Source organism: Epinephelus moara, chromosome 10, assembly GCF_006386435.1.
Source record: "Epinephelus moara isolate mb chromosome 10, YSFRI_EMoa_1.0, whole genome shotgun sequence".
In the NCBI taxonomy this organism is placed as follows: domain Eukaryota; kingdom Metazoa; phylum Chordata; class Actinopteri; order Perciformes; family Serranidae; genus Epinephelus; species Epinephelus moara.
In genome coordinates, this window is record NC_065515.1 from 38,700,663 (window position 1) to 38,717,115 (window position 16,453).

Sequence of the window (16,453 nt, forward strand, 5' to 3'; positions counted from 1 at the left end):
TTGGCCGAATGTGAACATTTTCTAAACGTTATGGAACATTAACCTTAAAAGTGGCGTAATTAGACCTGGCCTAGGTAGAGTAATGAGCTTAGCTGCCAGACAGGTATTTGTATGTTTATGTATCATGTGTGACCTCTCTTTCAGTTGAACTTTTCTTTAACTTTCACTCCTCTGCTGTCTGACATCTTGAAAAATGTTGTGCTTGTAGGAATGTTGACAGACCAGAGCTTTGTCAGATCTCCCTCTACGACTTCCAGAAGTTTTTACAGATGGACCAGAAGGTATTGAGCACATTTAGCGCCACACACAGAAAATGCTATCTTAAACAGCTCTGTGCTGACTTCTTTGTCTGGCTCATCTCAGGAGTCCTGGGCGTCAGATCTGAGTCGTGTCAGAGAGTTCCTTACGGGGTACATGAGGGGCGGACCGCAGTCTGAACCCATGCTACAACTTGATGAGGTGAAACGCAGACACAGCTGAAATAAACTGTGCAGTTTGTCCTTTTATTTCCTGCCTCACAGTGTGAATGTGTTACGTTATGTTTCTAGTTCCTGACGTTCCTATTCTCCAAAGAGAACTCTGTATGTGACCCTCGACTCTCCCCTGTTGTTGCTGATGACATGAAAAGGCCGCTGTCTCAGTACTGGATCTCCTCTTCACACAACACGTAGGTCTCAACATTTGTGTCTTAAATGTGCCTAAAGGTTCATATCTTGTCTCAGGGTTCCACAAACTCTACAAGAAGATCTTATAGTTGTATTTAAAGGAGCTGTAGGGAGATACTAGTGACTTAAACACACCACATTTTGGAAAATCTGCTCATTTGCCACCTTATTTGCCAACTACTTGCAATGCGCTGTTCTGCAACATTCTAACAACCTGCCGGTTCACACCAATGCAACTAGATGATACGGTGTATCATCTCTATGCAACAACTCTCTGAACTTCCGTTCTGATTTCAAGCTTTTCAGGCTTATGTTGTGGCTGAATAGAATTCGTAGCTTCTTAAAATATGAATGAGGATAGTGATAGTGAGATACTGGCTTCAGTTGCATTTGTAGTAGTGATGAAACGGTGAAAAACAAAAACAGAACGAGCATCAGATGAACTGTATTTATGATGAATACGCCACAATAATGTAAACAACTAGCACCAATTAATCAGTCCGACACCGGCACACCGTGAGGACAGAAACAGAGCGTTTGGCAGGGACGGAGCGTCTGCAGCAGCAAGCTCAGCCTAGCTTAGTTTTAGTGTTCAGCCTAGTCTAGTTCAAGAACTAGCAGCTGAAATAGAAACTTTGTCTTAATTGCATGTTTTACATGTGCATTTAACATTATTAGAAATAGATATGACACATGGTTTGATGAGCAGTTAGCTTAAACATTGCAGCCAATAAAAGATAGCTGTATGTAGCAGCCTCATATACTTATTAGAGATACTGATACCACTTTTTCCTTCCTGATACCGACAAGTCTAGCATTTTCCCCTGTTTACCATCTTTAAACCAAACAACATCAGTTTTTATTGAAAGTACTGATGAATCAGTTTACCGATCAATAAGAAAAGAACAAACTGAATCGACTGATCATTTTAAACCATTTATTTTAAAAAAGCCAAATAATCGTTGAGTCTGCCTTTTCAGATGTGATGATTTGCTGGGTTTTTTTTTTTCAGTTTTATTTCATAATAAATTGCATGTTGCATTTCCTTTTAAAAACAAAACAAAAACATTTTATTGACTGAAATGATGAAATACAGTATGAAATGAGATGAAAACCTAACTCTCAGTTAGAATGCAAATAATCTTATTTCCTCTAATGGCATTTTTAATTTTTGTGATCACCACTGCTCTCGTGAACTTGTCTACATGTTCTTGTTCTCTCAGCTACCTGACAGGTGACCAGTTTTCCAGTGAATCATCTCTAGAAGCCTACGCCCGCTGCCTCAGGATGGGCTGCCGCTGCATTGAACGTAAGAGTCTCCAACTTTTGATTTGAACTCAGAAGAAAATTAAACGTTAGCTTTAAGTAGCAGTCCTCTGGGCTTCCACTAAATCTGTGGTTTCTGATCTCAGTGGACTGCTGGGACGGACCTGACGACCTGCCCATCATCTACCACGGTCACACGTTAACCTCCAAGATCAAATTCCTGGATGTGCTGCACACCATCAAAGAACACGCCTTCGTCACATCAGAGTGAGTAGATTAAGAGGAACATCAGCCCTGCTGATGGAAAGTTGAACTGTGTTTTGATTTTTTTATTGATATATCATTATTCAGTCTGTCTGTACAGTGTAGTGTAGTGAAACAGTTAAAATGATGTATTAGCCATGTTTGGAGAGGGTTTTTATAGTATAGCAAAGTGTTTACTGGGTTTTGGACCAATGCCGGCACATAACTATATCAGAGTTAACAATATATTGCCATTCATATTACCTGGTTGGTCGCACACATTTAACCAATAACACCAGAAGGTGAAAGCACAGCAACTTGCAGATTTGTTACAGAGGAAAAGGTTATTTCTTTACTCCTTTTAGAGATTAACCTTCCTGCTGTTGTGTCCATGCAGGTATCCTGTGATCTTGTCCATTGAGGACCACTGCAGTGTGGTCCAACAGAGGAACATGGCCACTCACTTTAAGAAGGTGTTTGGAGATCTGCTGCTCACCAAGCCAGTCGATAACAGCGCAGAGGAGCTTCCCTCACCGTACCAGCTCCGCAGGAAGATCCTCATCAAGGTACAAAGACAAACACATACAGACCTCTGTAGATGATGGGAACCACAGGGCGGGAGCATGTGATTTGGGGAGCAGGTGCAGACTCAGTGTAGGTGTCAGGCACTCTTAAGGACCCATTTTTTGAGGCTACGTCCTTAAAAAGGCTCTGGGCACTGAATAAGGATACAGGTGATCTACAGCTAACCCACACTCTACTAACTCATGTTCAAATTATTATGTCATTGAGCAAGATCTCTGACTTCCATAAAAACATGTTGGATGAGAGAAAGTTGGTCTGAAGTCACAACACGGTGTGTGCATGTAGTAATTCTCCCTCTCAATATTCATCACTGTGTCACAGCACAAGAAACTGGTGGAAGGCACGCTTTATGAGGAGGTGACATCAGCCAGCTACTCCGAGAATGACATCAGCAACTCTCTGAAGAACGGCATCCTTTACCTGGAGGATCCCATCGACCACGTGCGTGTGTCTAAATGCTCATGTATCACACATACAGGCAGTGTAGTGTAGAGTGTTACTGAACTCTGTTTTTTGTGTTATTTACAGACGTGGACTCCACACTATTTTGTCCTGACCAGTAACAAGATTTACTACTCAGAGGAAACGTCTCACTACCAGACAGCTGATGAAGAGGAGGACGATGAAGGAAAAGACGTAGGGAGATGATTATAAATAAATAAGGAAAAAGGAAGTATAAATCACATAAAGATGATGCTATGTTTTTTTTTTTGTTCATCCCTCGTTTTTTTTATCTGGTCAGGAGTGTAACAACAACGATCAGCACTGTGCAGAGCGCTGGTTCCACGGGAAGTTGGGTGGAGGGCGTGACGGCAGACAGGTGGCTGAGAAGCTCCTGCAGGAGTACTGCGAGGGCGGAGCCAAAGACGGCACCTTCCTGGTTCGGGAGAGTGAGACGTTTGTGGGAGACTACACCCTCTCCTTCTGGTTGGTAACACCACACAGCTACCTCCTCTGTCTTTGTTTTTCAGTAGAGAAGAGAAAACAGTAAAATAAAAAAAGAAATTAGAGATTTAAAACAATGTGATCATAGCTGCAAACAGCACAGCTCCAATCATAAAGCCAAAAAGAGATTTAGAAGACATCGCATTTGTCCAAATTTAGTTGTCCGAAAAGTCAATCTGAAGTGAACTGAATATGAAATTAACAGAAAAGAAGGATTAAGTGAAATGTGATCATTTGTCACAAAATCTGATTAAAAGAAACATACACTCAATACTTTTGAAAAACATAAAATAAAATAAACTTGATTTTTTAAATTTATTGCATGGAAAAAAGTACGTTTTTCTGTGAAGGCACTACAAGCAACAATTTAAAACTTGAGCAAAGTATAGAAATATTAAAATTTTAAATCCGTTCTTGTCTCCATCCTGCCAGATTCTTCTTATTATTATTATGACAGATAAGTAGAGATCATCATACTAACTCCGTCCTGTTCCTCCTCTTTCAGGCGCTCTGGTCGGGTCCAACACTGCAGGATCCATTCACGTCAGGAGTCCGGCTCCACCCGCTTCTACCTGACTGACAACCTGGTGTTTGACAGCCTCTACCGCCTCATCTGCCACTACAGAGACACGCCTCTGCGCTGCAACGAGTTTGAGATGAGGCTGGGCAACCCTGTGCCTCAGCCCAACGCACACGAGAGCAGAGAGTGAGTGACCGCTGTCTGCAAAGATGGCACACTTTTTTCTTTTGGTTTGTGTGAACGCAGAAGAGAAAACAGTTCATCAAGTACTGAATGAAATGGTGTTGTGTTCTGCAGGTGGTACCACTCCAGTCTGTCTCGTGTTCAGGCTGAACACATGCTGATGCGTGTCCCCAGAGACGGAGCGTTCCTGGTGCGAAAACGCAGCGAACACAACTCGTATGCCATCTCCTTCAGGTAGAGAACCAACACACTGAGGGACTGTCACATGATACAACATTGACTCATCTGGTCTGAGAGTTTCTCCAAAAGGAAAGTTGTTTTAATGTCTAGTTTCTCTCTCTCTCTCTCTCTCCATCTGTGTGCAGAGCGGAGGGGAAGATCAAACACTGTCGCATCCAGCAAGAAGGCCGTCTCTTCATGTTGGGCAGTTCAGCAGAGTTTGAGAGTCTGGTGGACCTTGTGAGCCACTATGAGAAACATCCTCTGTACCGCAAGATGAGGCTCCGCTACCCCATCAACGAGGACACATTGGACCGCATGGGCACCACAGTGAGTCCCACACAGCTCCAGAATAACATACTACAAGTTTGCATTACTGCTGTCAGGTTCATAAAGCAGCCGATGGTTTCCATTCATTTTTGTACAAGAACTTGACATGAAATCTGGTTTTGGGGCCGCAACTTATAATTACTTTCAGTTCTGATTAATCTGTTCATGGGGTTTCTTTTTCAGTCAATCATCCAGTCTTAAAATGTCATCTTTAAAATAAAATACACAAATAATCAATTATTAAAGTTTTTGTAGATTAATTTTGTTGATTTTCCTAATCAGTCTGCACCCTAAAATGAATTTCGATGCAATAATGTTAAGACATTAAAATAATGCATCGTTGTCACTGTGATGGCTCACATAATTCAAGTTTCATGTCTCTGAATTTTTTTTTTTTTTTCCCGATGTATTTATACAACTGAGGAATGAGGAGAATAGAAATGACTGGCTGACTGTAAAGAAGGAAATCTGAACAGTACAGCAGATAATAAGTCTTTCTTGCACCACAGAAATATTCTGACTAGTTAGAAAGTTGCCATTGTATCACCTCCATATATGTATTCTGAAACATTTCAACATTAAATCCAACAGTTATAAGTTTTACAGCATCAATAACTGTAGAGGTAACAATTTTATGACATGTATTTGTCAGGAGCTCGACTACGGTGCGCTGTATGAGGTCCGCACTCCTCACTTCTACGTGGAGGCCAATAAGATGCCCACAGCACGGGTAAGTGAGACTGATTTTACAGTGGACTTGCAGTTTAATCAGTGTATGATTATTCAATCATCATATAATTTAGTAAATGATTAGCAGATTCGATAACCCTTAAAGCTAATAAAGATAGACTTTTGTAATCATCAGCAGTATAAAGAACGCAACCTGTGGCAGTACAACACATACAGTAAATATGTGCAGTACTTTAAACTTTAGTGGAATTGGGAGTGCAATGTGCTCATTTAAAGGGTTGATAGTAAAATTACTGATACTGAAGAAAAGACTTTCACCACTGGATGGAAATCTTGTGTCTCCACTTTAAGAGACTTGATTGAGATTGACTGTGATTATGAAACTTAAGGTAAAATATGTGTATTTTGCTGCTCTCAGTCAAAACAGTAACAAAAAAACAGAGCAATGTCGTCATTGCAGTCAGTTCCTCCAGGTTAGGATTGCTTCCTTGTTCATCATTCAGAAGGTTTTTACAAGGAGCTGAATTATCCACTGAGCTCTCTTCCTCTAAAACAAACAAACATGGTGATTTAAACCTGTAAAACACTGAATAAAGCAGTTTCACTTCAAAAATCAATGTTTCTCAGATGGCAGGCCCTGAAGCCATGTTGCCACTAATGTTTGCTTAGCTTGTTTTTCTGGTTACTTAAGCTCCAGACATCCAGTCACTAAAATTCTTCACCTGGTTAAAATATGTAGTTCAAAATGACTAAGATCTGAAGAGTGTGTTGTAAAAATGTGGCTTAAAATTGGATAAAAAGTCCATTTTTGACAGCTTCCTGCAGACAACCAAAACCCTGACACATGCACAAAGGGGATATGACTCCCCTGCCATCCATGACAGGTGACAGAGACCAAATGACACAGACTGAGTTCTTGATTAAAATTACAGATTTCTTTGAGTTTGAACATTGTTGGAAACGTTAGGGAGGATCTAAGTACACAACTTCACATAACATATGTCCTGTTGTTTTTAGACATTCTAATGTAGAAAAGTTCCATATTATACCTTTAAAGGCAGAAGGACGAACAGAACTGAAGATGTAAATATTGAAGGACGACAGGGATGTTTCTGAGTGTGGAAATAAAAACACTCAGAGACTCTATGTATTAGATTTTATGCTCTCTGACTTTGCTGCCCCCTAGTGGCCATATCCTAAACTACACTGTGGAAGACAGACTGTATCCTTTGCTGCTGTGTTTCAGTGTACGGTCAAAGCTCTGTATGACTATCGAGCTCAGAGGGAAGACGAGCTCTGTTTCCCAAAACAGGCGCTCATCCTCAATGTGGATAAGCAGGAGGGCGGCTGGTGAGTGAATCCCACCCAGTATTACAACTTGACTTCCTGTGTGTCTGTTAACCACATAGTAGGGCAGCTTGTCTTGAACCTGTGTTGTGTTTTTAGGTGGCGAGGTGACTACGGAGGAAAGAAGCAGCTGTGGTTTCCTGCAAACTACGTGGAGGAGGTTCCCAGTTCTCCCACCAGAGAGCTGGACGAAGCAGTGAGTTCAGACTCAAATGTCAGGTGTTCAATTTACTCTTCCAATCATAATCAGTTTTTTTCTCTTATTTTATTTGTGTTGTCTCAGTCTACAGAGAACAGTCCACTGGGAACATTCCTCAAAGGCTTCATCGATGTACCCACCTGTCATGTCGGTGAGTCCCATAAAACAAACAGAGGTTTATTCAGTCAGACGAGTAGAGAGTGACTGATCAGGTTTTGTTAGGCTAATTATCATCTCTCTGTTTAGTGGTGCACAAGGATGGGAAGAATTCGCGGCCCTACGTGTTCACGATCCACTCCCAGCAGCTGACGTCTCACCCAGTTCAGACCCTGGATGTGGCAGCCGACAGTCTGGAGGATGTGACCAGCTGGGTCAGCAAGATCAGAGAGGCCACACAGAACGCTGACGCACGGGTCAGTATGACCAAAGTTATACAAACTGAATCTGGGGAATTCTTTTCCTGAAAGCAAAACTACAGCAGCAATGTGACATCTTAAACTTTCAAATATTAGTTAAAAAAAAGAACCTTAAGATTGCAACATTTATTTCATATTGAATTCTAATAAAGTTTTGAACAAATGCTAAAACTTCAAAAATGTTTTCTCTTCTTTGTGACCACATTGCTGCTCACTCAAAAGGAACCACTACTTTTTACATTATCATTTCTGACTTAACAATATGGTTGGCTTATTTCCATGGTAACAGATGCAGGAGGAGAAGCAAATGGAGAGGAGGAAGAAGATCGCAGTGGAGCTGTCTGAGCTTGTGGTCTACTGCAGACCTGTCCCCTTCAACGAGGACAGTAAGTACCCAACTGCGCTTTCTTGTTCTCTTTCCTCACTGTTCAACAGTTTCTGTATATAATTTTGATTTTCTGCCACTTCCAGAGATCGGGACAGAGAGGGCGTGTTACCGAGACATGTCGTCATTTCCAGAGACAAAGGCAGAGAAGTTTGCAACGCGCAGCAAAGGGAAACGCTTCCTGCAGTACAACCGTCGTCAGCTTTCCAGAGTTTATCCACGAGGACAGAGGCTGGACTCGTCCAACTACGACCCGCTGCCCATGTGGCACTGTGGCTCCCAGCTGGTCGCACTCAATTTCCAGACTCCAGGTCAGTTCAATCAGTTGGCTTTTTACACACATAGGTAGTTTACTTTTCTCATCTCAGATACAAATTCATCAAACTGAATAAAATAAATATTGAATAAATAAAAGATACTATGAAGATATTTTCTTCCTTATCAAGTTTAACAAGAAATTTTGTCTTTGTATCTTAAAGTTGCAGTTACAGAATGTTGTTACTTACAACTGATGCTTTTCAAGATACTGAAATATAGTCTGATTAGCAAATTAAACCCAAAGATCTCAGATTACATTCAGTTTCAAATGCCTGGAATAAATTGGCCACCAAGGAGAGAGATCAATATACTGAAATCTCCTTATCAGTTTAACATGCAAAATACATGCTGCATCCCAGTTCAGTGATGAATCCAAGGCAATCTTGGAACTCATAAGCTATTGTCTGACGACGATAACGCCTCCAGGATCAAGGGCCGGTATTATGGGAGATCAGGTGTAGCCAGAAGATAGCCAGGCCAAGACTTCCTCTTCCATGAGTTGGTCATTTTGGCTAATCTCTATATACAGATGACTGCATATGAAATTTAAAAAAAATAAAAGAACATAGAGCTAAATTTGTCAGACATATTAAATGGGTTCAGAGGTTGAATTTCGGTCAATGTGTGCCTCTTTTGCTTTAAACTTTGACTACTCAGACTACAAACGGAAACCAGAGCACTTCTGATATCAAAATCTTGTCTGGTAGCCGACATATTCTGCGTACATATGCCTAGGAGACATTGGCTGTGTGGTGGCACAAACCACGCGTGTCTCCAGCAGAAAGTGGACCAGCTCAGTGGATCACCAACTCCATTTCATATTTCCCCACCAGAGAAGCTCCCTGCTCCGGCTGGGAGTAAGGATAGGGAGCCTGGCACAGAGCCTGGTTGCTCCCTCCTTTCCTCAATCAATCGATCAATATATAATACCCATTACATATGATGGATTTCCATTTTAAATAGATGATAAAAAATTTAGGTGCAGAGTGCTCACTTTTTAATATTATTTATTTATTTATTAAAAAAAAAAAAAACACACAGCCTGAGCCCTACCTGACCCAGCCAATCAGCACACATTTTCATTGCGAACTCAATTTGACCCGTCAGGCTTTTTGGGACCTGTCAGTCTCGGGTTTAGAAACTCTAATAACCAAGGTTCAGTCTCTAGTCCCCTGACTGACATACTTGTCAAATGTAATGGCCAAAGTCTCATAACACTGAGGATGTCAACAGCAAGGTGAAAAACTGTGTAACTGTGTGTGTGTGTGTGTGTGTGTGTGTGTAGATAAACCCATGCAGCTGAACCAGGCCTTGTTCATGCTCGGAGGTGGCAGTGGCTTCGTCCCCCAGCCTGATGTCATGAGGGACGATGCCTTTGACCCTTTCGACAAAGACACCCTACACGTGGAGCCAATCACCATCCAGTTACAGGTCAGGTCATGTCGACCATAGAAAGATAAAAAACAAAATCCTTAGCTTGGACTGAACTAGTCCTGAGATTAATTTTTCATTAGACAGTCATGCTGTTGTTCATTGCTGTTCCTGCTTTGCACAAACTGCCACTGTTCCTGGATCAGGTGCTGGGAGCCCGTCATCTGCCTAAGAATGGCCGCAGCATCGTCTGTCCCTTTGTGGAGGTGGAGATCTGTGGAGCTGATTATGACAGCTACAAGTGCAAAACAGATGTTGTAGGTAAGACAGCTGCTGTCTGGTGCTCACAGTGGTGTGAAATCTTGATTTACATTCATGTCTTAAAATGCTTACTGGCTGTGTACTAACTGTCTCCTCCTCCTGACCTCCTCACCCTCCCAGCTGATAACGGTCTGAATCCTGTGTGGGTGCAGAAGCAGTTTGTGTTTGACATCCACAACCCTACCTTCTCATTTTTACGCTTCACTGTCTACGAGGAGGACATGTTCAGTGATCCTAACTTCCTGGCGCAGGCGACCTTCCCTGTCCGTCTGCTACGAACAGGTGAGTGTGGAATAACTCTGATAGTGGACGAGTCTGCAAAACCCTGGTTTACATTTAATGCCATGGTTAAGTCTAAAAAAAACCCCAAAACAATTATTGGTCTGAGAGAGGAGGCTAGCACTAAAGCTAAGCTAAATTCTTCTTGTTATTTTTTTGGCAAAAACAAAATGAATACAGATAAATATTTGACAGTGTGTTGATTTAGTTGTGTCTTGTGTGTTGTCAGGCTACAGGAGTGTCACTCTGAGGAACAGCTACAGTGAAGAGCTGGAGCTGGCATCACTTCTGGTCCATATAGAGATTGTCAATGCAAAGGTAGACACTGTTTTCATATTTATTTATTAGTATTTATGCACAAGTAGAGAGAGAGAGAGAGAGATGTAGAGGGGTAGAGAGAAAGAGGAATGTCTGAAGGAATTACCCACAATTCATAGCGTTGTGAAGTTAAACATGGGGTTACCAGGGGAGGCCCAGAAGCGGTAAAAAACAAATAAGCAATAAATGAACAAATAAATGGTTAATAGAATTATACAATTATACAATTAATTAATGATGCTGTTCTAACAAACACAAGTAAACTAGGCATGTCCAAAGTCTGTCCCGAGGGCCAGTCGTGGCCTGTGGACCAGTGTTAAACGGCCGCTGGCTTATTTCTCAAAATATACTGTACGTGAGCTGTCACACAATATTGGTGAATCGAGCAAGTTTACTTTGCATTTTTTCTGTATCTCACGATGGCAGTACTATCACACAGTTGGTAGACATGCACCAAGTAGGAACTACGCAAGCTGAGCTAATGTGTTTTCGTAGATAGACGGTAAGCAAGCAAAGGAATTATTACCTAGCAACAGATATTTCCTGCAAGGTATCAGACATGGCCACAGCAAAGAAGTGTAAAGTCGACAGCGAGGACGCCACATTCAGGAGCAGCAAAGAGTTGAATACTTTTTCACTGAAAAACAAAATGTTGCTTTTTTTTTAATTACCCATATGATTCCAGAGGCAGCTGGCCCCTAGGTATTGTCACATGAGCTAATCTGGCCCCCATTAAAAAAGGTTTGGACAACCCTGAAGTAAACTGATGATTTGACAGTTACCTCTTGTCCACTCTGTGGGGCAAAACTTTTGAACATGTTCAAATCAGGCAGTCGGTCCCTTAGGTGTTTTGGCCTTTAAGAAAGTAAAAAATATAAAGTCCCAAACCCACAATTGTACGTTGCGTATTTTGGTGTTGTCAATGTAAGCTGATAAATCGCAAAGTGCCGTCCCATTCCTGTTTATACCATTTCAAGCCTTTGCAGCCTCTTGCACTCACACACCCATCAGGTGATGTTAGTTAAGTCCATGAGGGTTCAGGGCTTAAGCTAAAGCTGGCAGCAACCAAGCGCTACAAAGACAGAGTCTGTTAGGCTGTTAGGCGTTAGGGTGGAGATCAGGATTGGGTCACAAAGGTAGAGAAGTAGAGAGAGAGAGAGAAGTTAAATGATAACTTATACGTCTTGGTGTTTTCCTTGTCTCACTGTGGCTGCAGGAGGAAGACGATGAAAACCTATACATGTCCATCCAGCGGCTGCGGGATCGAACCAGCGAGCTGTCCAGCCAGGTTTCCCTCCTGGAGAGGTCGGGCTCGGGGGATCTCAGCTACCAGCAGAGTCTGGAGGAACTCAGAGCAGCTCAGGACCAGCTGAGTGAGCTGGTGGAGGCGCGAAACCGCAGGTGGCTGATCACACACACACAAACACACACTAAAGAAAAAGGTTTAGACGTTGAAGCCATAATTTAAATGTCAAATGTTTTTAGTTTATCTTATTATTTATTTGTAGTGCTGAAACGAGAAGTCGATCCAACAGAAAATACTGATTAACAATTAAGATCAATTATTGTTTGGTTCCAATTTCTCAGTTGTGATTTGCTGTTTTATATCATTATAAATTCAGTGTCTTTGTGTTTTGGATTGTTAGTTGGACAAAAAAAGCTTGTTTAATATGTTTGTTGGGCTGCAACTAGTCTTCTTTCTTGATTAATCATTTGATCTTAATAGTGTTAGCTAATGTGGAAAAAATGCCCATCACAAGTTCCCAGAATCCAAGATGACATCTTTAAACATCTTGTTTTGTCTGTCAGTCTAACCAGTCTAAAACCCCAAAGATATTCAATTTACTATCATAAAGGACAAAAAAATCAGAAGATATTCATATTTAGGAAGCTGGAATGAATGAATTTGTCATTTTTCTGGGTATTTACCAGTTAAAGCTCCAGTAGGCAACATTGTTTTGGTATAACTGAGTAAAAATGTTATAATATCCTCTAAGCATAATGTAAATCAAGTGGTCTGAGACAAACAACAGGTTTCTGCACCTCACCATGGCTGTGTGTTCAGCCTCTAAAGAATCGGTATCGTGCCGATGTGCATCAACCAATCAAAGGTCAGCTCAGACCACTGCGTTCCTATTGGCTGTTCTACTGCATATGCGCGTTCCTGTGCCGCCGGCAGAAGGGGAGAGCAAGCGGCAATGGCGAACAGTGCACCAGGTAAAATAGCTATTCCAGCATTGGCTACAACTGCCTACACAGCTAAACAACCCAAAAAAAGGAAGACAGAAGTCAGTTCCCCAGAGCTCCGGAGGGAGGGGAAGGGTGAGGTAGGGCCAGGCCCGGCCGGAGGGCGCGAGGGTCGGCCGTGGGAGCAGAGCCTAGGGCTCTCCGCAGAGAGGGAGAGCCAAGCCTCAGGGGTATATGTGCAGGGCCACGAGGGAGGGATGGGGCAGGCTGCTGCGTGGTGAGGGAGAGCCGAGGCTCCCAGAGAGGGAGAAATAGAACCAAGTAGGATAAAATACTTGCGTACTCGTCTGGTAGGAGGGGCTCAGGGCGGCGACAAACGAAACCTAACTCAGATGAGACTCAAAAATCAACCGTTTTCAGGCTTTCTACCTACTGCAGCTTTAATTTTGAGTGAAATGTGTGATTAACTTTTTGTTCCAGTTGTTTTTATTCTATATAATGCATACAATAATATATTTTATATGGCAGAATATAAGTGGACCCTTTGGAAATTTGGTCACATTTATTTTACATATGCTTTTCCATCTTGCCCTTTGTGGAGTTTCCATCTTAAAATAAGAATTTCCTCATCCTAAGACTAACAAAAATGTCCACAAACACAGGCATGGAATGACACTGTATGGAAGCAGACACCCATACATACAGCAGCAGCTTTCACACACACAGTAATAATTTTCTTCCACTTCCCCAGGCTGATGGAGAAGAAGAGGAGGGAGAAGCTGAGGCAGCAGGTGGCAGCGAAGCGCAGCTAATCCTCCCGTCCATCAGAGAGTGCTACACTCACACAAACGGTGCCTGACACTCGCTGCCACCAGAGCTGTGCAGCATCAGCCTGAGGAGACAACAGGCTCTCTGCGGTGGCAACATGCAATCCATTTATAACTGGAAATAGAAACATGTTCTGTCAAGATAAACATGTGAGACGTTAAAGCACCGAGCTGAACAGCAGAGCAAAAAGTGACAAACAGAAGCATCTCATGGACTAAAAGTAAAACCTCACAAAACTAAGCTATAAAAACAATCATGGACTCATGACTGAAACACATTAAGAGTAAACTGGAGATGAGTTCCTTCTGATGATTTCAGGAAAACAATGTAGACAGAGAGGGGAAGAGTCAAGGGACAGATTTCTAAATGTTGTCACTATGACAACTAAAGCTCAAACAATTAGTTGATTAATTGATCAGCAGAATATTAATATGCAACAATTTTGATAATGGATTAATTATGTAAGTCATTTTTAAGCTGCTTTTTCTCTGTTATGTGATCATAAACTCATAATTTTTGTGTTTTGGACTGTTGGCCAGACAGAACAAGCTATTTGAAGATGCCACCTTGATCTTCAGGAAATATTAACACTCCAGTGTCTACGATTTAGGAGGATATACAGGAATAAATGGAATATAAAATAGTAATTATATTTTCTCTGGTGTATAATCACCTGAAACTAAGAATTATTGTGTTTTTCTTATCTTAGAATGAGCTGTTTATATTTACATAGGGAGCAGATCCTCATGTGCGGAGTCCGTCATGTTGCACCACCATGTTTCTACAATAGCCCAGAACAGACAAACCAAACGCTGGCTCTAGAGAGGGCCATAAGTGTTTTAGCATCAGCCACCGCATTTAGCAGCCCCACCGCGATGAGTCAGACTGTCGGAGAAACACCAATTTTTAATGTAAAATGTCTTTATTCCGTGTTTATACTGGTTTAAATGACCTTTTCCATTTGTTTTGGAGAGGAAAACCCTCTGCGGATCATTTCAGCTACCGTTGAAAACCTCCTAAACGTCCGGATCTTAAGTTATCAGAGAAAAAAAGGTGCGCATAGATTAGCAGTTGCTGGGCTAGCAGCTCATCTGCAACATGCTGAAGACTTATTTGTAGCGTGAAACTGCTTTATTCAGTGTTTTTACAGGCTTTAATCATCATCATCATTTGTTACGGAGAGGGAGAGACCTCGGCGGGTGATTTGGCTCCCAGTAAAAAGCTCTTGAACAATGAACACTGAGGAATCCTGATTGGGAGTTCACGCTTGGCACATGGGAGAAGTTTCAGCTGGTTGCAATCTGCAAACTCCTCACAGCTAGATGCCAGTAAATCCTACACACTGCTCCTTCAACAGACCTTTTTGACTACTTTATGACATTTTATCGACCAAACAATCTGTCAGTTAATCGAGAGAATAATCATAAGTTGCAGATCTGATCGTGATGAGTAGGTGTGGTTAAGTTTTAGACATGTCATATAGTGAATGTCAGATGATTATCATAAGTGTGTGGCAGGCCAGCTGCCACTACAACAAAAGTCAACAATAGAGCTTAAACGTGACACTTTCAGCACATTCTGTACAACAGAAGATTAAAGGTGTCCAACAGAATGATGATTACAAGAAAAAAAAACCTGCTTAGAAAAAAAAAATCAATGACTTTGTCCTGTGATCAGGTCTGATTTAACCTTAGTGTAGATGGCATTACAGTGCACCTTAAAAACTGAAGTTTGAAGCTTATCATGTTCACTCTTACTGTGTTTTGGTCTTTAGTAAGAAAAGCAGGATATAAGGGAGAAGAAAACTCAGGTTACACAAATGGATGGAATTAAACTATCTGGATGGAAAAGAAGGGAGCAGTGGGCACATGTAGCAAAAAAGTTAATATCATGTATGTGCCTTTGATGTGTTGCGCTTTGTAGAGTATAATTACTCGAAGAAAAAGAAAACTTTATCTACAACTGGAATAGTGGCCCTTTAAGGGAAAACTACTAACAAACTGGAGGAGGAATCGTTTGGCTCAGACCACTACTCATGAAATGGGTTGAAAGGGATTCAAAGACTGAAGTCTGTTCTGCCTAATCAAGACCAAGTCCTTTTATTTGGGTGACCACATGAACTCTGACCCCAGGTGGCAATGGGCTCCTGACACATAATGTTCCCGTTCTAACTGGGAGAGCACAAACTGGACGAACAAATCCTCACCAAACCACACAGAGAAGATCTTTTAATACTTCTTCAAAGGGCTCTAAATATATCTGTACTACCTTCAAAGAGGCACAAGAACAGCGAGCGGGGGAGAGAGGAAGACCACAATCCTCACAGTGCCCCCTGGAGCTCACCTGCACAGGGGCTCAGGTGTGTTTGTGACAGCGGGACACACATACACACACACACACACACACACACACACACACACACACACGACAAACAAGGGCTATCAAAGGAAACAAGCAAAGTACTCTTACGTCTTGCCTCACATCTGAACCACACGACCAGGATCAGTTCCCATCATCTGGCTCTAATCAACAGATGTGGCTCAGCTGGTCCTGGATCTGCCAAAAAGCAGCTTCAATCCGATCCACTGCATGGCTTCATATCTAATAACGCCCCCTCCCCCACCTCTGTAGCTACCCCACCTTTCCATCATCCTCCTGTCTAATTTCTCATTGTATATAACTTTTATTTATCCAGCAGGTATAGATCCTGTTTCAATAGATGGAAAAACATACTAGAATAATGATAATGGACTTCAGATTGAAGATAATTTTATGTAAAAATTATTTGTGTCCCTTTAAATGTCTCCATAGACATAAACCCCTCTCTTTCCCCCTACG

General features: G+C 41.8%; 1 protein-coding gene across 1 annotated transcript in view; it reads left to right on the forward strand.

Annotated features, from left to right (window-relative positions):
* Positions 1–16,039, forward strand: part of LOC126396190 (1-phosphatidylinositol 4,5-bisphosphate phosphodiesterase gamma-1-like) — a 37,793-nt gene extending 21,754 nt beyond the window's left edge. Inside the window, exons 8-32 of the mRNA XM_050054061.1 lie at positions 209–281; positions 364–459; positions 549–667; positions 1,889–1,974; positions 2,078–2,198; positions 2,572–2,740; positions 3,081–3,200; positions 3,288–3,395; positions 3,502–3,686; positions 4,210–4,410; positions 4,522–4,641; positions 4,773–4,956; positions 5,609–5,686; positions 6,893–6,996; positions 7,093–7,189; positions 7,277–7,343; positions 7,439–7,605; positions 7,898–7,994; positions 8,080–8,304; positions 9,597–9,742; positions 9,889–10,003; positions 10,124–10,285; positions 10,512–10,600; positions 11,817–12,001; positions 13,539–16,039. Of these exons, the coding sequence (XP_049910018.1) occupies positions 209–281; positions 364–459; positions 549–667; positions 1,889–1,974; positions 2,078–2,198; positions 2,572–2,740; positions 3,081–3,200; positions 3,288–3,395; positions 3,502–3,686; positions 4,210–4,410; positions 4,522–4,641; positions 4,773–4,956; positions 5,609–5,686; positions 6,893–6,996; positions 7,093–7,189; positions 7,277–7,343; positions 7,439–7,605; positions 7,898–7,994; positions 8,080–8,304; positions 9,597–9,742; positions 9,889–10,003; positions 10,124–10,285; positions 10,512–10,600; positions 11,817–12,001; positions 13,539–13,599 (3,175 nt within the window). The 3' untranslated portion in view covers positions 13,600–16,039. The remainder of the gene's footprint in view (positions 1–208; positions 282–363; positions 460–548; positions 668–1,888; positions 1,975–2,077; positions 2,199–2,571; positions 2,741–3,080; positions 3,201–3,287; positions 3,396–3,501; positions 3,687–4,209; positions 4,411–4,521; positions 4,642–4,772; positions 4,957–5,608; positions 5,687–6,892; positions 6,997–7,092; positions 7,190–7,276; positions 7,344–7,438; positions 7,606–7,897; positions 7,995–8,079; positions 8,305–9,596; positions 9,743–9,888; positions 10,004–10,123; positions 10,286–10,511; positions 10,601–11,816; positions 12,002–13,538) is intronic.
* The last annotated feature ends 414 nt before the right edge of the window (positions 16,040–16,453 follow it).